This window comes from Miniopterus natalensis, chromosome 2 (assembly GCF_054644295.1).
Source record: "Miniopterus natalensis isolate mMinNat1 chromosome 2, mMinNat1.hap1, whole genome shotgun sequence".
Taxonomy (NCBI): Eukaryota; Metazoa; Chordata; class Mammalia; order Chiroptera; family Miniopteridae; genus Miniopterus; species Miniopterus natalensis.
Genome location: NC_142082.1, coordinates 104,361,943 through 104,385,011, shown reverse-complemented (window position 1 = coordinate 104,385,011; position 23,069 = coordinate 104,361,943). Strand labels below are relative to the sequence as shown.

The window sequence follows — 23,069 nt, the reverse complement described above, 5'->3', positions numbered from 1 at the left end:
ATGCAAATTAAAACCATGATGAAATACTGCCTCACATACAGTAGGATGGCTGCTATTGAAGAAATGGAGAAATTGGAACCGTTGGGCACTGCTGGTGGAAATTTGAATGGTGCAGTTGCTGTGGCAAACAGTATGGAAGTTCTCCCCCAACTTAAAAACAGAATTACCATGTGACCCAGGAATCCCACTTCTCAGTGCATACCTAAAAGAATTAAAAGCAAGGTCTCAAAGAGGTATGTATACATCCATACTCATAGCAGCATTATTCACAATAGCTAAAATGTGGAAGCAAGTCAAGTGTCCATTGACAGATGAATGAACAAACCAAGTGTGGCAGAGCCTTGCAATGGAATATTTTTCAGCTTTATAAGGGAGGAAAATTCTCATACATGCTACAATGTGGATGAATCTCGAGGACTTTACACTAGGTTAAATAAGCCAGTCATAAAAAGACAAATACTGTAGGATTCCACTTATGTGAGGTACCTAGAATAGCAAAAGTCATAGAAATAGAAGGTAGAATGGTGGTTGCCAGGGGCTAGGGAGGAGGGAGTGGTGAGTTATTTTTTAATGTGTACCAAGTTTCAGTTTTGCAACATGAAAAGAGTTCTGGAGCTGAACGCTGGTGATGCTTGCACAGCAATGTGCATATACCTAATGCCACTGAGTCATGCATTTAAAAAAGTTAGAATGCTAGATTTTATATGTATTTTACTATAATTAATAATAATAACTCACTACCAATCAAAACTTGTGAGATGGAGTAAAAGTAGAGTTCCTATGATAAGGTAGAGCCATAAACACTTATTTTAGAAACAAAGAAAGGCTAAAAATTAAATCTAAGTGTCCAACTTAATAAATTAGGAGGAAAAACAACAGAATAAAAGAGAAAAAAAGAAGATAAAATTAAAGCTAAAATAGATAAAATTAAAAACAAAGAAATAATACAGAGCAATCAACAAAGACAAAAGGTGATTCCTGAAAAGACTAACATATAGAAAAATCAGTGGTAGTTTGATAAAGGAAAAAAATGAATAATAATATAAATAAAAGGAAGACACAATTACAGATACAGCAGAAATTTAAAAGATAGTAAGAGAATAATAGCTTCACTGAAATAGATTTGAAACCTCAGATGGAATGGGTGATGCGAGATATCTCTACATTGCTGTTGAACATGTTAGTGAGCATGCCCCATTTCTCCAATTAAGATGTAAACTTCTTAATATCAAGAATAGTTTTATCTCCTTTGCACCTTCCACAATGCTTTCCATAGGAGAGAGAGTTCAATGTGGGCATTTACTGGCTAGTTACCATGGTGTTTCACTCACTCACCATTCATTCACCCACCCATCCATCCATCCATCCATCCATCCATCCATCCATCCATCCATCCATCCATCCACCCATCCATCCATTCATTCAACAGCTATTTGTTGAAAATGTGCATATTATGTTGTGAAGAGTGTCAAAGTGTGGGTTGCAGGTGCATTTGGATAGCAGGGAGTCTGAGTACCAGGGTCTATCTTCAGTACCCCTATTGCCTTATTCCCAGAGAAGAAGCCTAGAGGATCTTGGAGATGCCTCCCCTGTCCTCACCTGGATAGATCCTAAAGAATCCCGTTGAGCTGCCAAAATATTGCCAGGTTAGTGTTGGGTCTCTCTGGAAGTTCTCCACAAAAACAGGGTTCAAGGCTTCAGACATGTAGACTCCATTTAAAATATCTGGGTCTGAAGGGTGAGATTGTAAAAGGAACTTCAGGGCACACTAAATCAGGAGCAACAGTGACCAGTCCTTCACCTGCCGCACACCCATGCGTGCACACATGCACACGTGCATGCACACAGAGCCTGCAGTCATGCAGCTCACAATTTCCTTCTACATCTCACTTGGAGGGCCACACGCACACCCTCTAAGCCAGGAGCACCGAGTTTTCCATCCCCCAGGCTCCTGTGGAAGGATCCCCTTCCTCAGTCAGGGAGGCTGAAGAATCAGTTGACCCCCTGAAGGGCTTCTCCGGAAAATGGGGGCGAATCATTAACCTCCACCAGCTCCACCCCAACAACCATGCCAGGCCGCGGGCCGGGGACTACCTTTGTTGTACACGTTGGTGGGCAGCTGCACGCTGCTGAGGGATGTGTTCACCATCAGGTTGCTGAAGTGCGCGTTGGGCTCCAGGACAAACTCAGCCCCCAGCTCCACGTGCTCGCCACTGGCATCCCGCTCGTTGACCAGGGCTGCGTTGTAATAGTCAAACTAGGGCCGAGGGGAACGGGCGGGACAGAGACAGCACCCACGCAGGCACCGACCCGCATCGAAGGCGTGAGAGAAAGAGAAATGGTTCAATCAGGAGACCGAGATATGAGAGACGTCAGATGGACTGACAGTGTCCACACAAGCTCCACCTGGGGGCATTCAGGCAATGACCCAAAGGATTCGGGGCTAATACGTATCCAGATAATTGGAGCAGGTGGTTGATTCAATTGGGTTTTGATGTAAATTGTCTGGATTATTGCTCAGTTCTCTGCTTTGTTTATCGTGTGTGGACACAGCCAGAGATGGAGACAGGCAGACAGATTCCAGGAGAGATAAAGAGAGGCAGCCTTGCAGTACCACCAGCCTCTTCAGTGCGGGAAGACTCCTAGGGACCCAGACAGGGGGCCCTGAGAGGTGAGGCCTCCCTCTTTAACATCCTGTGGCCGGGGTGCCCATGAGGAGCCAACAGTCTGCTCTCTGCTCTTAAACACAGTGTTGGAGCCGCTTGCAGCCGTAATCAGACCCTCTCCCCCACTTCTCCATACCACGTGGTTCAGACTGGAAGTGTGCCCCTCAGCCCCGCTCCCTGTGTCCTGCCCATGCCACCACAGTGCTGCCACTGATCGGCTGTGTCCTTCTCCAGCTCAAAGCCTTCAATATGTACCTCTCAGGACAAATAAAGGCCAGAGTCCTACCTTTACCATGGTCACTTTCTGCTTCACCATTCCCTGGACAGAGAGAGATGACCACTGGTAATGTCCTCAATCTTGTGTATTCCTATTTCTTTTCCTTCGGCTTGGAAACACCCTCTTCATGCCCTCAGCTGATCAAATTCCCCTCAGCCCAGGCCGGTGTGGAGGCTACCCTACCTTTGGACCTTCTGAGCCCCTCCCCTTCCCTTCTGCATGGTTGAACATGTTACCATTTGTATGAAGACATTATAGGCCTTATGCTAGAGTTATTTGGTCTATGAGCTTCTTGACTTTACCTGGGCAGAGGCTAGCATGTAGCACTGGGTGATAAATGTCTGTGGAAGAGTCGATGGCCATTCTACACCCCTGCCCCAGATTTGGTAGCTGACTCTCCTACTTGGCCCATAAATCCTTTCTCAAAAGACTCCGGAGCATTTGAGAATCAAATTATTGTAGGTTCATACAAATCCTGAGCACTTTAAAAGATAGTGCTGGACCTCTCCTCCTCCTACTCCTCCATATTCTGTACTCAGGTGACTGTCCATTGCTGGGGGTGGGACATTAACCATGATACCCTCTCGGCAGCAGCTCTAGGAACAGGAGGACTCACCACCAGAGATTCATTGAATTCATGGTTCAGGTCAGCCTCCTCAGCGGCCTCTACCAGATTCTGAGGGATGGGAATACAAAGGGGAGATGCATGGGCCAAAGGAGGTCAGTGGGTCTCAGTTCCACTCCCAAGAATCTACCCAAAGAGAACTGAAAGCAGGGACTCAAACAACAACTCGTGCACAAAATGTTCACAGCAGCACTGTTCACAATAGCCAAAGGTAAATGCATATTTCCAAGTGAAAGAAGCCAGTGTGAAAAGGCTACATACTGCATGATTCCAACCACATGACACTCTGGAAAAGGCAAGACTGCGGAGACAGTAAACAGATCAGTGGTCACCGGGGTTTGGAGAGAGGGATGAATAGGTGTAAAACAGGATTTTTACCGCAGTGATACTATTCTGTATGATCTATACTGGTAGACGCATGTCATTATGGGTTTGTCAAAACCCACAGAATGTACAACACCCCGAGTGAACCCTAATGTAAACTATGGACTTTGGGTGATAATGCTGTGTCAGTGGAGGTTCATCTATTGTAACTGATGTACCACTCTGGTGGGGGCTGTTGACAGTTGGGGAGTCTGTGTGTTTGTGGGGGCAGAGGGCATATGGGAACTCTGTACTTTCTTCACAATTTTGCTATGAACCTAAAACTGCTCTAAAAATAGTCTGTTTAAGTGTGTGTGTGTATACATTTTAGTCATGTTAAAGTGTGCAGTTCAGTGGCATTAGGTACATTCACAATATTGTGCAAGCATCACTATCTAGTTCCTGAACTTTTCACTACCCCTAAATAGAGCCCTGTGCCCACTAAGCTGTTGCTCTCATTCCCCTTTCTCCCTGGCTCCTGGCATCCACTAATCTGCTTTCTGTAATTGGATGTTCCTGTTTTGGATATTTCACATAAATGGAACCATACACTATGTGACCTTTTGTATCTGGAGTCTTTCACTGAGATGTTTTTAAGGTTCACCCATGTTTTAACATGTATCAAAACTTCATTCCTTTTCATGGCTAAATAATATTCCATTTTATGGATATCTCATATTTTGTTTATCCATTCATCAGTTAATGGACATTTGGGTTTTTTCCACCTTTCAGCTGCCGAATATAAATATACTCAGTTTTTGATTGTCAATTATATTTCAATAAATCTAGGGGAGGGCAGGGCAATGGAGAAGATCTGAGCTCCTATTCTGGCTTTGTCAGGGACAAGCCACTAAGCCTCTCTGGGTCTCTATATAACTGTAAATTGAGTAGAAGAGTCCTTAACTTCCCTACTTCCATCCCCCAGTTCCTAGGATGTGATGAAGAAATTCCACGGGGCCAAAATTATCTTAGTGCTGCTTTGCAGGAAATTTCCTGTGGGTACTCCCATAGAAGAGTTGGTGGCTGTGCTCCCCCCCCCTTCCGCCCTGAACCCCCAGCAGGGAGCAGGGACTGGTGCTTGGAGAAGGTCTGCAGAGCAAATGCTGGTTTGATTGGTTTCCCGAGGTTGAGGCTATGGGAAGGCCACAGGGCAACTGGAGCCCCAGAGCCTGGGCTCTGGGGGTGAGCCAGGACTGCTGGGCTCTAGCACCGCCCCCTGAAGTGGTGTGCTCCTGCATTCCAGAGTCTGTGCTCCGCCCAAGGAGGCGGTTTCCACAGCCTTGCAGACTGAAGGCTGTAGGGGTACTGCTGGGCTAGTTCTGTGGGAGGTCAGTGTCCCCCTGCTACAGGCCAGGATGGGCTCTCCAGCCCCCAAGTGTCTCCTCAGTGGTTCCGGATGCTAAGATCCCTTGCCCCTAAGCCTGGAGAAAAGTGACTGCAAATTATAATGTGGGAAAGAAGGCCCCAGCGATTTTACAGGATTCCCCCCAGGTGATTCTTTCGATGGGGGAGGTGGGAGATAGGCAGGCGGGCTGGCCAGGCTGCAGCTTCATTCCCCACTTCCCGGCCTCAGCGCCGGCCTCAGCCTCCCCTCCAACAGTTTACTATCCAGCCTCTACTCCTCTCTTCTGCCTCCCCAAAGGAATTTTTTGAGGGACAACATTGGTATTGGATGGCCAGATTTCTGCTCGGGTGGAGCAGGAACTAAGTCTGTCCAACCATCCAGGTCCCCACAGCGCTGGGGTAGGCAGTTCATGCCAGGGAAGTGACACATTCTGTTTCAATCAGCCAAGCCAGGCTCGGCGGCTGTGCCGTGTGGAGTGGCCTGAGCAGGAGGCCCGTCACTGTAAGCGCCGATGCTGTCCGGGCAGCCCCCAGAGCACTAGGGCCGATATGGCAGAAGGGAAATGGGTGGAGGGTGAGTAAGGGAGAGAGAAAAGAGGAGGGGGGAGCTTTACTTTGCATGCTCTCCTTCCTTCTATCCTCCCACCCGTCCGCCACCCATGCGTCCACCAGCCAGCCGGCCAGCGGGTGGCTCCTCAGCGCCCATTTTGTTCCTGCTCTGCACCTGTCACTGGACAGAGCGGTGAGATGCAGAGTCCCTCCTAACGCTGCAGGTTGGTCCTGTTGCATTGGATGCTGTCTCTAAGGCAGAGCTCTGCTCCCAGCCCTCCCCTCTCTCCGGGCTCCCCATCGTTTCTTCCCTTACAAGGCTCTTTGGGCCATGGGGATATAAGGCCGAAGCTCGTGAGGTAGGATGTGGGTGAGAGACCCAGGGCCACGGCATCAGTGGGGGTCATTTTGGTGTGAGAGGCTGGGTGGAGTCCCCCCCCCCCGGCTCCCCAGATCATAGGGCCTGGGGCACCTTCACGGCCTCCACTTTCCTTCGGAGCATGGTCTCCATGTCCTCTGAGAACTTCCTCACCAACTCCAAGCCATCCACCTCCTGGATCCTCAGGCTGGGCTCCACATCCTTATATTTCTGTTAAGGGGAATGTGGGAGAAAAGGGCACCTGTCATCTGGCACCAGGATGTCTGGTACCTGATTACACGTCATCTACAGTCCTCTCAACTACCACATTCAAGCCCATGAAGCCTTGTTTACTCAGCTAGAGGCAAGGACAGGCCCTTTCCGCCTCACATAGTCTCCCCAACTAACAATACTAGCAGCCTCTTATCAAATGTCCTCTCTTTTCCAGGGGCTCTGGACACATTTGGTTAATATCCTTAAGAGGGAGGAGACTGGGGCTCAGGGAGGTCAATGAACTTGATCAAGGTCACACAGCCAGGTCTCTGAGACTTCTATGTTCTCTGTGCAGCCATGCTTGCCATCTCCCCGGGGCTGCTCAAATGCACTGCGACACCTCCCCAAGCACCAGTTCATCTTTCCCCCAAGCCCCATGATGCACATCGCCTCCAGACCAAATTCAGTGGCACCAAACTGGCAGGGAGCTTAGGAGAGTCCAGAGAGCTGGTTTCAAATTTACTCTCTGGGGCCGTGGGAGATAATCTTTCCCAGAGGGTGCGAGGGTTCATATCACCTTGTCTAATGACCCAGTTCGGCAACATATGGACCACATGACCTTAGGCAAGTTATTCAGTCAGTTTCCTCATTCGCAAGAGTGACATTTGCATAGCTTTAGAGAATGTTCTAGAGTGCATAGACTTAGAGAATATTTTACCCAAAACGGCCACAATAATTATTGCTTATTTAGATCTTTCTCATCCGGGGTTAGAGGGCACAAATGAGAACACTCAATGAAATGGTACTTTGCAGAGTAGCAGTGTGGCGTGAGTGGGGAGTGGGATGAGCTGTCATTGTTACAGTGGCCTGTGGGGGCCCAGGGCTGGGGCACCTTGGCTCCTGCTTCCTCCTGTGGGCTGTCGGGAATGCGAGACAGGAAGGGGCTGCCTGGTGGTCAGGAGTGGGCATAAAAGCCTGAAAGTTGCTTTTAGCATCATTTAGAAAATGGCTGCAGTCACCTCATGAAGTTGTGGTGAGATTAAATCCTGAATATAAAGCTCTTAGCAAATGGTAATAACAGAGAATGGCAAGCTATTATTAAAACTGGTCTGGGAGTTATAAATATCAGAGGAAGATGAGGTTGTTTATAATCTTGTAAGAGGACAGGCCAGGTGTCAGTCTACACATAAGGCAATTAATCAGTGAGGACCGGGGTTGCTGGTGCCCGGTCCTCCCCGTCTGGCCCTGCGTCCTGCCCAGGGGCCAGGCATGGCCCAGACCCCTGCTGGGGCCCATGTGAGCTCTGCAGCCCCCAGCACGGCTGGAGCTCCGAGGTCTGGAGGTAGGGGAGCTCTCCCTGGACAGAGGCCACAGGTGGGCTTGTACCGCCCAAGCAGCTGCAGCAGGACTTTCCCCACAGTGCTGGCTGAGGCCCCACTCACCCCTCCCCCTTCTGCCCTGTCCCCTTTGGCAGGCGTCAGGCCTGCATCCCCGTCTGCTGCTCCTGCTTTCACCTCTCTGTTCTTCACAGCTCCTCCCCCAAGAAATCTCTCGTCTGTCTAATTCCATCTTGACCTCCGCTTCCTGGGGATCTGAGCAGACCCTATGCTCTTGACCACCCCACTGATTGCTCTATGACTTGGGCAAATTGTTCCCCTCCCTGGGTCTCAGTTTCCCCCTCTGAAAATGAGGGGATTAGATTAGAAGATCTCTAAGACCCCACACAGCACAGACTTTCAGGGATTCTGCGTCTCCGCTCCTCTCCCTGGAAGGGCTCCCTGGCTGACCACCCTCTGACCCCGTGGGCTCCCTGGAAGGGGTTACTGACCTTCTGCAGCAAGAGAGAGCCTGAGTATTTGGTCACGGTGTCATACAGGTCCCCGCCAAAGGTGTCTGCCCACAGCTTCACTCTGCCAGGCCATGAAGGTACATGTGTACACACATGTGCACACACACATATGGAGACACGACATAGATACACACACATGCACTTATAAAACAAGTGTCTACATAAATAGACACCCACTGATGCACAGGTGCACACACAGAGACACACATGATACACAGAGATTCACACACTAACACACATATACACGCAAATGCATACACACAGACATACGCCCAGAAAGACACACACAAAGAACCCCTGTCCCTCCTGGCCATGGCAGGAGACTCAGAGGACCCACCAGGGGCTCAGCATCTGCACTGAACATGCTGCATCTCCCGCTGAGGGGTGAGGGCCAGGGGCTGATGAGCCAGAACCAAAGCCTGACTGCCCTCAGGCACCCAAAGGCTATGGTTTGTGGGTGGAGAATGGAGAACAGGGGAGGAGAAGAGGCTGTGGATGGGTCCAGGGCAGGGCAGAGAGGACCCTGAAGATAGACACAGGAACAGCCTGGGCACAGCGGCAACTTCAGTGAGTCAATCCCTCTCCAGCGTTCTCAGCTCAAGGTCGCTGCAGGCTGCTGCATCCTCTGTTGAAACTTCAGAGGGAGCATGAAGCACAGGGGCAGAGGAAAAGGTCCTCAGCTGCTTTTGCTCCTGCTGAGGGCAGCCCAGGCAGGGAGGGGACGAGAGGCCACACCTCACCCTTGATGCAGGCAGCCTAGTGGATAAACCCTGACCTCTTGTCTGTCCCCAGAAGGATATCAAGATCTCACCATCTGGACAGGCTGGAGGAGTCCTGGGGATAGGCACAGGCTGTGTCCGAGCCTCTCCAGATGGAGCAGAGTTTGCCCACGTGATCACTTTGAGGTCAGATTTTATTCAGTCATTCAACCAATATCTATTCACTCCTACACGCCAGGCATTGTGCAAAGTCCTGGAGGCACATCACAGTCCTCACCTTTGTAAAACCTTCCCTTAGAGGGACTCCCCTTCATATACAGATAGCATAATACATGTTCGAAGGGGCACCAGTGAAGCTTGGGGAGGGCTGTTGGTGATGAGGGAAGGCTTCCTGGGGGAGGTGGGATCTGAGTTGAGTGTTAGAAGCTTGGGAGAATTTAGTGTGACAAATAGATTTGGAAGCAAATTCTAGGTGGAGTAGAGCTTGGGGGAGACAAACGTGACTTCTAGGTTTCTAGCTTGGGTGGTGAAGCTGATGGTGGTGTTACTAAATAAAATTAAGAATATCAGGAAAACATGGAAGCAAGTTGGGAGGGTGGAAGGTCATGGATGTAGCTTGGGGTATGTAGAATGTGGGGTTTCTGATGCTGAGCTATGCTGCAGAGTGATGGTGGGCAGGTTGTGTGCTGCCCAACTCCACAAAGCACCAATCACTTTGTATCTTGAAAGACACAAACTTGAATTTAAAACCTTGCAAGATGTTCAGGAAGAGCTGTCTGTAGGCAATGGATATATGAGTCTAACAGGTAGAGGCAGGGCTAAGAGTCATTGGTATGTGGATGGCAGTTGAAATTCTGAGAGTAGATGGGCTCCCTCAAGGAGAGAGTGTGTATCGTGAAAAGAGCTGAGTGGATGACAAACCCTGGGGAACACCAACAATCTCAGGGGCAGGCAGAGGGAAAGGAGCACTTGACAAAGACAGAGAGGTAACAGGTGCCCAAGAAGACCCAGGAGAGCACAGTGCTATGAAAGTTGAGGCACAGAACCTCAAGGAAAAGGAAGAGGCTAGTGTCAGAAACAGGAGTCCAAAGAGATAAGAGCAGAGATATTTACTGGATTGGGCAATGAGGGTCCTTGATGACTTGGGTGGGAACAGATGTGGGGGGGGGCAGTAGAAGTCAGGGCAGGTGTTGGAGGATGGGGGCTGAGTGGGAGGGATGGTGTAGCTCCACAGGACAGAGATTCGGGGACTCTGGGGTGGGAAAGGCTGAGAAGGATCCGTGGGAGAGGGGAGGGGGGTCAAGTTCCTGGGTGGACACCTGGCTCCAAGGGAGTGGACAGGTGCAGATGTGGCATGTTTGGGGGCCCTTAACCTCAGTGACTCTCTCTGGAAGTTTCTATGCCAATGGTCCACTGCAGTTCTCAGTCAAGGCCTGGATTCCAGTTATCGCGACTTGGCACTCAGCCTGACCCTAGAGTTTGCCTTCTACTGTTAACTGCTGCGTATTCTGGGGATGAAAATTGTTCTCAACATCTCTGTCAACAATGGATAGTTTTCAGGCAGCAGTGGGTGTGATAGTGACACACAGGCCAGGCCGACTTGAGGTCAGATTCTGGCCCTTCCATTTACTGGCTACGTTAACTTGGGAAGTCGCCTCGCCTGCAGAAGAGGGATGCTGTCACCCACCTCACTGACCTGCTGTGTGGACTAAAGGTGTCATTTGTAAAGCACCTGACAGCATGCCAGGCATAGAAAAAGTAGAGGTTATACAACCAGATGGCAACAGTGCTGCGCAAATCCACCTATCGGCAAAGCTAACGCAAACATTGTGTGTTGCCTTGGCGCCCTGTCCCCACTTCTGTTAAGATGTGAGGTTGACAGCTGGTTCTGGAAGCCTGACTCTCATGCTGCATTTGAGAGGCTAGACTTCGATGTGGACTGAGCAGGTAAACCCCTTTAGTCTACAGCACTCTGCTCCCAGATGTATTGAAAATTGCTTTAACAGGACCATCAGAGCCAAGGACTAAAAACAGATACTCCCAGAGGGGTTGCACAGTAATTTAAATCTATACCAAAGTGTAAATGACTGATACGAGGTCTTCATGACAGGGTGTAGAATCAGGGCCTGGAGGGAGGGCGAAAGGCAGAGGGAGGGAAGACTGAGACCACCAAAGTCCAATTTGACCTAATTCCTGGTTGCATGAGCCATTTTCTTGATTTAGAACTGCTTTACCCTTTCAGAATGTTAAGAGGAATTTCCTAACAAGTCCTTGGGAAGCCGCAATAATCATTTTGAGTCAACACGGCTCCCACTCCCAGTCACCTCATGGCAGCGATTGTCCTGGAAGGAGCATCACCCTGCAGGTGCTCCAGATGCTGCTTGCCATCCCATTGGGGAGTGCGAGCGCTGCTGATCAGGTCTGCTTACAACCATGGGGGGGGGGGGCAGCTGGGGCTCCCAAATGGAAGAGAGGATGGTGAAGAAAAGGCCTTCACCCCAAGAAAGGGAGCGTGGCCCCCAGGGGAGAGCCGGAGGGAGATCAGAGGTGGGATTGAGGTCTGCCAGGGGGAAGGAAAGGAGGAAAGGGTAAAAGGGTTTTATGGGGAGGGGGCTGAATTGGATGCTCACGTTTCCAAAGGAATCTTGGCCTGCCCCCACGCGGGGGACAGGTAGGTGCTGGACAGCAGCAGACACAGGATGACTGCAGTCTTCCTCAGGGAGGGCCTCAGGCAGCAGGGCATCCTGCTGGAGGTGGAGCTGGGGTCTGGGTGGGACCTGGGAGGTCTGGGCACACTGCTCCTGCTGGGATCAGAGCGTGCGAGAGGAAAGAGCTGTTTCAGACCCTGGGCTCTTTCTGCCTGTTACCCAGACCCTAGGATGCTCCCAAGCCTTCTGTTTTTAGGGTCCTGGCAAGCCTGAGGCTCCCAACTTTCAGCCCGGCCTTGGCTGCAATGCCTGGCAGGAGAAAGGGCTTCTCTCTGCCCCACAGAGAACAGCAAGAGAGGACCCGCCTTACCTCACTAGCAGGCTTCCAGGAGAGGAGCTGCCTGTGGCAGGGGAGGCTGTGACAAATGAACCTGTTAATCCACTGGCCTCTCCTCTAATCCCCAGGCTGACAGCAGGGAGGAGGGGGGTTGGCAGGAGTGACCTCAGCAGGATTACTCTGATTTCAGAAGACAGGGCTCACCCATTTCCTTGGGGGTCAGAGCATACGCTCCTGCTTTAAAGAGGCAGCCCTTGTGGACCCAAGCAGAGGAGGACACTGACACTGGCCCAGGACAACAGCTGACATTTGCCCAGAGCTCCGATTTACCAAGAACTGTAACAAATCCTCTTTAAACCTCAGAGTGATCCTGGCAGGTCAGTGTCATCCGTCTCTGTTTTCAGGGGCTCTTGAGGCACAGGGAGGCTTGGGGACAGAGTTGAGAGTACAACTCTGGCTCATGTCTCCAGGCCTGCTGCCTTGGGCCCCAACAGCCCCATATTGCACCTGCTCCTGGTTCTAGTCGAGGGGCACAGTGGCTGGGAAGCCGATGAAGCTTCAGGGCCCCTCCCTGCGTAGCAACATGTTCCTAGTATGTGCAAAGGGAATATTGGCCACAACTGGTTAAGACTGTTTCTTCCCATTTCAGCTCTTCTCTGTCTGATTTCCCCTCAGTTGGGTGATGTTTAGTGGCTGTGCACATTGTGGGGATCTAGCTAAGAGGAAGATGAGTTGGGGAAGCATTTAATTTGGACTTAGTGGGATATACTTATGCAGCTCACAATTACTTCCTTGTATAGACAAGTTATCCCCAACCATCCTGGAGTAGGAACACTCTTAGTGCTGACTGGCCCTGCGCCAGGACGCTCAGGAGCATCAGGAGTTCATCACAGTGTGAACATCCTACAGCGCCCCCTGCTGGAAGTACGTGGGAGGGGAGGAAAAAAAATAAAGTTTGAAATACCCTAAGCCAGAAGTTAGTCTGGAAGAGCCTTCTGAAGATTAAATAAATAAAATTGTCAGCAGAGGATTTGGTTCTCATCAAGGCCTGGCCGAAATGGTTCTTTCTGGTGAGGCAAGCAGTTGATAGTGGAAATGTATACTTGTGAACATGCCACACGTTGTCTTCTCTCCCAATGGGGATTACACAAAATGGAATTTGAACAAAATTCTTGCATTTGTGGGTGCAAACTGGTAGTAGTACCACAAGGGCACTGTACGTGACATCACAGTTTACTCGTTCCACGAGTCAGAGTGCTTCTTAGTCTATCAGAGGCATCGCGTCCTGGCAAAATCTGCTGGCTCCGGCGAAGTGGCAGGCAAAATTGCCACCAACGCAGAGATGTCTGAAGAAGCGAGTGTTCCGGGGACAGAACTCCTACACACTCATCAGGGAGTCAGTGTTGTAGCATCAGAGTCATCTGGTGGCACAGCTATGTGGCTCGACACGCGTGGCAGCAAGTTTAAGTGTATTTGAATTCTTTTCACAGGAGCCTTGACTTCAGATGACTTCTGTATATTTTTCAGGATTACAAATCATCCCAAATTTAGGAGAAGTACTACAGAGGTGTGTGGGGCAACTAATAAATAAAAAGAATATGTAATTTTTCTAGGTTTTGTGGTATTTATCAACTTCTTAAAATTTGTACTTTAAACCCAGCCCCCGTGCCTCGTTGTAGCGCCTGCTGATGGAAGCCACGGCCTTGCCCTGACGGTTGAGCATGGGAGCTGCTTAGAAGGCTTTGTCCCTGCCATTGTACTCATTTCACAGGCACAGTGGTAGCTTGGGTAGCCAGACCCTTACCTCTGCTTGGGAAGCGCTCAAAGTACTTGTAAGGAAAAATACTGATATTATAACGCTGAGTAAAGTAATATTATGTCTTTTCAAAGACTGTTAAAGAATAAAAAAATCAATCAAGTGCATTTGAAGATCTAATTGGTTTTATAAAAGATTCATGGCCCTGGCTGGTGTGGCTCAATTGGTTGGAGCATCATCCTGTACACCAAAGGGTCACGGGTTCGATTCCTGATCAGGGCACATACCTAGGTTGCAGGTTTGGTCCCCACTTAGGATACATATGAGAGGCAACCGATTGATATTTCTCTCTCACATTTATGTTTCTCTCTTTCTCTCTTTCTCTTTACTCCCTCTAAAGTCAAGGTGCATGTCCTTGGGTGAAGATTAAAAAACAAAACCTAATTCTCTATTGCCATTCTCTATATTTAAAAAAAGAAAAAGAAAATATTCATGAATTGGGCAGCATCCCATCTCCAAGGAGTTGTACAAAATGGAAGGTTTTTATAGGAAGCAACTGGGTAAGACAAGAAGGTTATTAACGAAAGAAAAGAAAGGATTATTTCAGGCAACGTTACCTTGCCTCAGGGGAAGGTGGAAGTCTTATCAGGCAGATTACCTCAGCTTCCTTTGGGGAATGGAGAGGGACCATGTGGTGATAGACTATCTCATTGGCATAGACCAGAAAATTCCTGACTAAGAGTACGTTCTTGGAGAAGATTGAAACTGCGCTTAGGTCAGGTATTAAGTCAATGTTCATTGTTATGGCTTTAGCACAAGTGACTCCATTTTGGGCCTGTGATTTTTTTCTCTTGAACAAGACCTACCAAGGTATTGCACTCTACAAGTGTGCCCTAACCAGCTTTACAGAGAAAAAAACTTTTTAAGTAACTCTAAAATACAGCATTTTATGCTATATATGCTAAGTATGCATTGTTTGCCTGGCTAATTATAGCCCCTCTTATTGCTGTATACTGTAAAGCGCTAAGGGGGGTGGAGGTGGTACAGAGGACTTTAGAGCTGAATACCTTTGTCAGTGGGAAGAACAGCACCAGGTGTTACACTGGTGGAGTCAGGCTGGACCTCAGTACTTGAGTCCTGGCTAAGAAAGAATTCAGAGTGTTGGAATGAATATTCGACATGATGCTTGAGATAAATACTCAAATCTGTCCAAGGAAGCTGATCTCAAGAAAACACTCAGCGAAAGCAAGCTGATTGCTGTGATGCAGAGGAAAGTATTTGGCAACACAGTGGAAGGGATAATTATGTTTTCCCCTTGGTGGGAAAAAGGGGAAGGGACATTTCAGGCAAAGCTTCACAGTAAAAGGGACATTTGAATTGGGCTTTAAATAATGAATAGGAGTTCATCAAATGAAGACTACTGAAGGGATAGTTATAAGGAACAGATGGTACAAGGAACAAAAGGAGGAAACCATGGGCATGTGATAGTGTGTATATATACCTTTTGTGGAATAGTAAGAGTATCAGTGTCTATTACTGCATACTAAGCTATACTTAGTGGCTTAAAATACTTAGTGGCTTAAAATAAAAGCAATTATTTAGTTAGTTGACAAATGTGTGTTTTAGGCAGGGCCCAGCAGGCAAGGTTCTCCATTCCAGGCAGGGTCAGCGACGATGGTTGACTCACATGGCTGGCAGGTAGGTGCTGGCTGTGGGCTAGGAACTTGCTGGAGCTGAGGTTGGAGACTCCATTGTCCTCCACGTGGGCCGCTTGGGTTTCCTCATAGCACAGTCCCGGGCCTCCCAGAGTTAGAATCCCAAGAGAATATAGGGGAAACCGTAGTGCCGTTTGTGGTCTGCCTAGAAGTCACAGAGCATCACCTCGCTGTATTTTATTGATTGGCTAGGCTCCAGTTTGGCCCAGGCTCAAAAGGAGGAGACACAGGACCTACCTCTCAATGGGAGGAGTGTCAAAATTTGCAGACACATTTGAGAACTGCCACAGTGAGGGTAGTAGGGTTGGGGATAAGGGAGGATGGTGACGGTTAGGGGTCAGGGCAGAGAGAAAGGAGTGGCAGGAGATGCAGCTGGGGGAAAGTTAGATTATACCCAGATGATAAAGGGATATATTAGTTATTTCTAAAATTGAACTTAGCCCGGCTGGGCGTGGCTCAGTGGTTGAGCGTCAACCTGGGATCCAGGTGATCGGGGTTCGATTCCTGGTCAGGGCACATGCCTGGGTTGTGGGCTGCAGCCGATCAATGACTCTCTCATCATTGATGTTTCTATCTCTCTCTCTCCCTTTCCTCTCTCTGAAATCAATAAAGGTATATTTAAAAAAATAAAATTAAACTTAAATATCACCTACTGTAGCCCAGCTGGGCGTGGCTCAGCGGTTGAGCATCGACCTAGGATCCAGGCAATCGAGGTTCGATTCCTGGTCAGGGCACATGCCCAGGTTGCGGGCTGCAGCCCATCAATGACTCTCTCATCATTGATGTTTCTATCTCTCTCTTTCACTCTTCTTTTCTCTCTCTGAAATCAACAAAGATATATTTAAAAATAAATAAATAAATAAATAAATAAATAAATAAATAAATAATCACCTACTGTAAATCCATGTTCATTGAAAAGTAGTGATTTATGAGTGTGGCAGTACAGGGGGTGGGGGAAGGGAAGAAAAAGGAACAGAGAAGTAAAAGATATAAAAGAGTCTAGTATCTAAGCTAAGGTCCTTTGTGCGCAGACCACAAAGTCACATTTTTTCCCATTGCTAGTGAGTGCTGGTCAGTGAGAATGTCCTCAAGCTCTACCGTTCAGGAGAATCTTGGTGAGAAGTGTGCATGCACCCTCCTCCTGCCCTCCCCCTCCCCCTCCCCCTCTACCTCTTCCCTTGGTCCCCCTCCAGCTCTCTTCCTTCCTCTGTCTCCCCCTCCTGCCTGCCTCCTTCCCCTGCTTCCCCCCTCTGCCCTCTCTTCCCCTTTGGCCTGCTCTCTCCCTCCCCTGCACAGCCCTTGCTCTGTTTCTTGCTGACTGTCCACGTGCACTGGGCCCACTGGCTCCTCAAGATCCAGGCTAGAGCTCACTCATCTCCGAGCTCTCCCTGCCTGAGCAACAGCAGGACAGACAAAGGGAATGAACCAGAGCTTTAGGCTTAATTCTGCAACAGAATATAAGTCAGTATTTCTCAATAGTCCATGTAATTTTTTCATCCGCACCACAAAGACGTACAAGCACACACAAGCATGCATTTGGGGCACTGGGCCCTGGTCTAGTTTCCTCAAGGGTCATCCAATACCTCCCCACCTGCTTCAGGGGACAGTGAAGATCAAATGGGACAAGGTAAGTGTATTTTGTTGATGGAATATAGACTACCATAGAAGGAATTTATAAACTTTTATTTAGCAATTGAATCCTCTTTTCGAAAGAAATTTTTATAGAAACCAAAGAAAGCTATTACAGTCCATGGCAACTCTGCCTCGTTGCTCAGGCCAAAAGCCTTGGAGTCAGTTGTGACTCCTCTTTGTCAGGTCTGCTCCATCCAGGCCATCAGCAGATCCTGCCAGCTCCACTTATAAATATATCTAACCATTCCTCCCAAAAACACTGCCACGATCCTGGCCAAACCCCATTGTTTATTCCCTGGATTGTGGCAACATTCTTCATGCTGCTTATTCTGAATGTCTTCTGTTTGCCCTCCGGAGCTTGGCTCTGTCCTCTGTCCCTGCTCCATGCCCTTGCAGTCTCATTTGTCCAGACCACCTCTGCCGAGTCCTGTGCCTTCTGGCTTGCATTGAACTCAGCCTGGAAAGCAAGCAAGATTACCTTTGGCTGGTGGCACCCCTCAACCCAACATCACTGCTCCTCTTCATGTGGCTGCTTCTTCTTGTGTTAGTCAGGGCTCCACAGAGAAACAGAACCAATAGGATATATATGTAGAGGGAAAGAGATTTATTACAAAGAATTGGGTCACAGAATTTTGGAGGCTGATAAGTCTCAAGCTCTGTAGCCAGGAAGCTGAAGACTTAGGAAAGCATTTGGTATAATTCCAGCTGAATCCGAAGGCTTGAGACCCAGGAGAGGTGAGGTGTAGTTTCAGTCCAAAAGAAGCAGGCTTGAGACAAGGAAGAGCTGCGATGTTTCAATTCCAGTCCAAAGGCAGGAAAAACCTATGTCCCAGCTCAAATACTGTGAGTCAGGAGGAGTTCTCTCTTACTCCCAGGCGGAGTCAGCCTTTGTACTATTCAGGCCCTCGACTGATTGGATGAGGCCCACCCACATTAGGTAGGGCAATCTGCTTTACTTATGTCTATAGATTTAAATGTTAATCTCACCCGGAAACACCCTCACCAACACGCCCAGAATAGTGTTTGACCTAATATCTGGGCACCGTGGACCAGTCAAGTTGACACATGAAATTAACCATCACATGCCCTTAGACTTCAGTAGTAACTGCTTCCTTCCCGTGACTTAGAAGGAGGTGATAGCTCAGCTGCTCTTAAGCCTTGGGTTAAGTTGTTACCCTTGTGTTTCCTCTCCATCTATACATTTGGAAAGAAACTTTTCTTGAATGTCCCACTTATTTCCTGCTGGACCCCTGTCTCACAGCTGGTCTCCCTGCTTCTGCTCCTACCCCTCTTCAGTCTGTTCTTATCACAGCACAGGGCTCCTTCTAAAATGTAAGACCACATCACTCCTCTGCTCGGAAGTCCCCAGGGCTGCCCACCTTACTTAGAGTAAAAGCCAAAGTTTCTACTACAGCTCACAGAGCTCAGCATGATCTGGGCTTGGCTCCTCCCTGGCCTGTCTCCTGCTCCTGCCCTTAGTCTCAGGCCCCCACCACAGCAGCTCCAAGTTGCTCCTTGGAGCACCCTAAGCCTGCTCTCACCTTAGGGCCTTTGAGTGGGCAGTCTCCTCTGGCTCTGTCTGCCCTGCTGTCCCTGGGTAGCTGGCTCTCTCATTTCCACCAGGGCTCTGTCAACTAGGGTCCCTGCAGGAAGAGATGGTGCACCTGAATTGGGTGACTTGAGGAAAGTTTAATAAAGGGACTATTTAGAGAGGCATGGACAGGGTATTTGGGAAAACCACAGGGACAGCACAGTATCCTGGGCTAGAAACAGCAGGAATCACCCTGGGCCTAAGGGGACAAAGGGAAGGGAAAGTCACTGGAACCAGGAAGAGAGGAAGCTGTACAAAGAGAGCTGTCCCACAGGAATGGTAGCCTCGGGATGAAGCCAGCCGGTAGCGACTCCACCCAGAGTGGGCTGGAGATTAAGTGTCCCACGCCTCCTCCTCCTCTCTCTGATCTCCTGCTGCTGCTCACATCTGTTACAGCCACGGAAGCCTGAGAAAAGGGGCCCATAGATGGAGCCACCCAGGTCCACTCCCAGGCAGAGGTGGGTAGAGAGAGCTAATGTGGGAGCAGGTGGAAGATATCCAGCATCAGATCTTCACTCAAAAGCAACCTTTTACTATGAAAGTGTTCTGGAATCAGATAGTGGTGTGCACAACTTTGTGAACACACTGAAAACCACTGAACTATACACTCCAACGTGGCCAATTTTATGGTATGTAAATTACATTCATTCATTTATTTATTTTTAATCCTCACCCGAGGATCTGTTTTTATTGATTTCTAGAGAGAGAGGAAGGAGAGTGCGAGAAAGAGAGAAACATCTATGTGAGAGAGAAATGTCAATCAGTTGCCTCCCATATGTGCCTCAACTGGGAAATCAAATCCTCAACCTAGATATGTGCCCTCACCAGGAATTGAACCTTCAGCCTTCTGGTGTGACAGGACAACACTCCAACCAACCTAGCCACCCACCCAGAGCACATTTTTATGTTTTAAAAATGCTTTTTAATTGTCGTGGTTTCAATGATGAAGATTTCCCTGGCCACGGGATCTAAAATTTTACCTGCCCCCAACATTTCATATCCCTTTTCCAGCACCTTTTATCCCCCTCAGTGGTTGCCATCAAACATACCACATACAGTAGTTTCCTTTTGTCATGTGTTCATGTCCCGTCTTCTCCATGAGAGTGTAACTTCTGTGACGGCAGGGACTGTGGTCTAATTTGTTCCCTCTGCGTTCCTGCCACCTTCTAAAACAGTGCCCAGCACAAGCAGATGGATACATGCGAATGAACAACTGTTTGAAGGTGGAGTTACTCTGGTTGGAGGTGAGGGTGGGAGCCTCGGGCCAAGTTCTACCTGTTCCCCACTCCTCCCAGGGCCTTTGGACAGGCTTCCCAGGGCTCTGCGCTCAATCTGGAAACACCACAGAGCCATGTAAAGGCATTCGTTTCCCCTTCATTTGGAGAAGTGTCTTGGGTGGCTTATTTCATCGTCAGATGACACAGAGGACATCACCAAGGGCATCTATAATATTTGCACACATGTTCATAGCAGCACTATTCACAATAACCAAAAGCTGGAAGCAACCCAACTTTCCTGGAGGAACAGTTGAATGGGTAAGCAGAATGGGGTCTATTCATACAATGGAATGTGATTCAACCTTCAAAAGAGGGAATTATGGCACATGCTACACTGTGGATAAGCCTTGAGGACAGGATGAAATAAGCCAGTTACAAAAAGACCAATCCTGTATGGTTGCACTTATATGAGGTGCCTAGAATAGTCCAATTCATAGAGACAGAAAGTGGAATGGTCGTTGCCAGCGGCTGGGGGAGGGGATGGGAGTTAGTGTTTAACTGGCACAGTTTCAGTTTGGGAAGATGAAAGAGTTGCAGCGATTGGACTCCCAGTAATGTGAATGTACTTTACACTCAGAAATGAACTGTGCCCTTCAGGATGATTAAATGGCAAGTTTTGTGGAGTTTTTAGACCACAATTTTTTAAAAAGTGGGGAAAAAAAGGGGAGGCCCTGGGCAGAGCCAGGAGTTTGGGCCCCTGCCTTGTCTCCCAGAGGTGGCTTCCGATGTTTAAAACTTCCCTTGCTACACAATACTTCTGGTTGATTCTAGAGCTCTGAATGGAAGAGTAAAGGTTTAGACTCCTAATGCCTTTAATCATGGTTGGGACAAGTTTTACTCTTAACAAGGAACAGGAAGGGAGAAATGAGGCCACTGAACAAAATGCTGTGGTCTGACTGGCCACATGCACCTCCTCCAACCCCACACACACACCTTCCCTGCCCACCATGAGGAAACACAGTTTGGGGGCAGGTGACAATTCAGGCATCAGCCTAGTGTCAACCTAGATTTGCTGTCGCAGTCCCTGGAGGGACATCAGGCCCCAGACGTGTCCCTTCTGCCTGGAGAGTCTGAGGCACATCAAAGCCGCAGGCAGAGGGCACCAGGCTAATTAGAGGCTGGCCAGGCAGGCAGCTGGCTGTCCAGAGAGCCCCTTGGGACCTGCTGGGTCTATAAATACCTTGAAGGTAACTTGTTAGAGGACGTGTGTGTGTGTGTGTGTGTGTGTGTGTGTGTGTTTAGATGGGGGAAGGAAACAGAGGGTGGAGATGAGGCAGGAAGAAAGGGGAAGAGGAGGGCTCTGAGGGGATTTAGTAGCTGGGGGAGGACTTGGGGGTAGAGGAGTTGGTGAATTTCCATAGCTGTCTGCATTTCTGTCCAGCTCACAGCCCAGGAGGAGTGTGGAGAAGCCTCAAGGGGAAATTCAAGCTCTGAGGAAGTGGCTTTGAGATGGAAGACCAGAGAAAGTGTCTGCGGACAGGTACCAGCCACAAGCCAGTAATTCCCCCACTTAACCAACAAGTGAGCCAGGATCCCGTGCTCCTGGCCCCATGACCCCACATACACAGGGAAATGGGGACAGGGTGGCAATCTGACCATAGCCGTGCCAGAGACTGATCAGCATCTATGGGGTCAGCAGCCTCACTGTGGGGACATGGACGGGGAACACAAAAGCTCTACTCTCAGATCTGGTCCAAGTCTTGACCTTGTGGGCTGGGAGCTGCAGCACCAGGAGGGGGCTCCAGAAACTTCTGGGAAGGACAGGGAGCGCCCACCTGGGGAAGGAGGCCTGGCATTGGGCTCCAGCTCTGCCTTTAACTGGAGGTGCCTTTGGGCCAAGCACTTCCCTCTCTGGGCCTATTTCTTTTTTATTTTGTTTTTATTTTTATTTTTGCCAATCTTCATCTGAGGATATTTTTCCATTAATTTTTAGAGAGAGTGAAAGGGAGGGAGGAGAGAGAGAGAGACATTGATGTGAGAAAGGCACGATTAGTTCCCTCCCTACACGCGCCCCAATTGGAGCCAGGGATCAAACCTGCAACCGAGGTACGTGCCTTTGACGGAGGATCAAGCCTCTGACTCTTTGGTGCGCAGGTTGATGCTCTAACCAGTGTGTGACACCAGCCACGGTTCTGGGCCTATTTCTTCATTGCAGGCTGGAGGGGCTAACTTGGTAAGCTGGGGTCCTCTGTAGGCTGCCGTTGACCCGCTGCAGATGGTCTCTATCTCAGCCCCGGTGAGTCCCAGATCCTCTCATGAGGGGCTATCCAAGTGGCTGTGGCCAGAGAGAGGACACCAGCAGCTCAGAGAACAGGGGCTACTGTGCTTGATTTACTGTGAAGACAAGCCTGTAAGTGTCCTTTTAAAAAGGATAAATGTTCGTGCAATCTTAAGTATACTAGTAATTTGCTTAAAAAACTCTTGGCAATAAGAGAGCTCAGCCTGTGGTGTCCAAGTTTCTGATTTGAACTCTAGTACGATTTCTGCCTTACTCTGTTGTCTAAGGCATCTCATTCTTCTTATCTGTGAAATAGGGTGGGGGAAGGAGAAGGGCCATGTCTACTTCTGTTCTTTTTTTTAGCGTGAAGGTAAAAGCTTTCCCCAGAACTTCGATCACCCCCTCTGCCAGCAAACCTATGTTTCTGACCCACTGGCCAGAGTGGACCATGAAGTCCCATGAGCTGCAAGATTGGCTGGAAAGATGTAAACAGGACCATCCCAGTTGGTCTGACAAACCACGAAGTCCTGCCTGAGGCTGGCTGTTGTCAAGGACAATCAGGAGGCTGGATGTTATGTGGGCAACAGGTTTGCCCCACTCCCTCGTATAGTAAATGAGATTCTGGCACCAAAAACATTCTCTATTACTACTTACATATAAATTCTCTTCCTATAGAAAGACTGATGAGTAAACCTTTTCTCCCAGGACACTTTCAGAGGAGCTGGCAGAGGGTGCAGCCCTCTTCTTTAGGGGACTCCGCTGTAGGGCCTGTGGCTTCCCGGAGCCTTTTCCTGGCCTTTGTAGTTTGAGCCACACCCATGTAGGGCTCAGAAGGCCCGGTTTCCTGTCCTCTCCTGATACTAGTCACCTGCACGACTGGGCCTTTTACCTCTTCATTTTGTCATCTATATGCAATAATGTATATGGTTCTT

The 23,069-nt window shown here is 48.9% G+C and overlaps 1 protein-coding gene across 1 annotated transcript in view; it reads right to left on the bottom strand.

The window, feature by feature from the left end:
• The window catches only part of CACNA2D4 (calcium voltage-gated channel auxiliary subunit alpha2delta 4), a 112,706-nt gene extending 101,000 nt beyond the window's left edge, over positions 1-11,706 (bottom strand). The window contains exons 1-6 of the mRNA XM_087813751.1: positions 11,594-11,706; positions 8,224-8,305; positions 6,297-6,413; positions 3,560-3,619; positions 2,095-2,257; positions 1,600-1,731 (exon numbers count right to left, since the gene is read on the bottom strand). Coding sequence (XP_087669877.1) covers positions 1,600-1,731; positions 2,095-2,257; positions 3,560-3,619; positions 6,297-6,413; positions 8,224-8,305; positions 11,594-11,706 — 667 coding nt within the window. The remainder of the gene's footprint in view (positions 1-1,599; positions 1,732-2,094; positions 2,258-3,559; positions 3,620-6,296; positions 6,414-8,223; positions 8,306-11,593) is intronic.
• Positions 11,707-23,069: the final 11,363 nt, after the last annotated feature.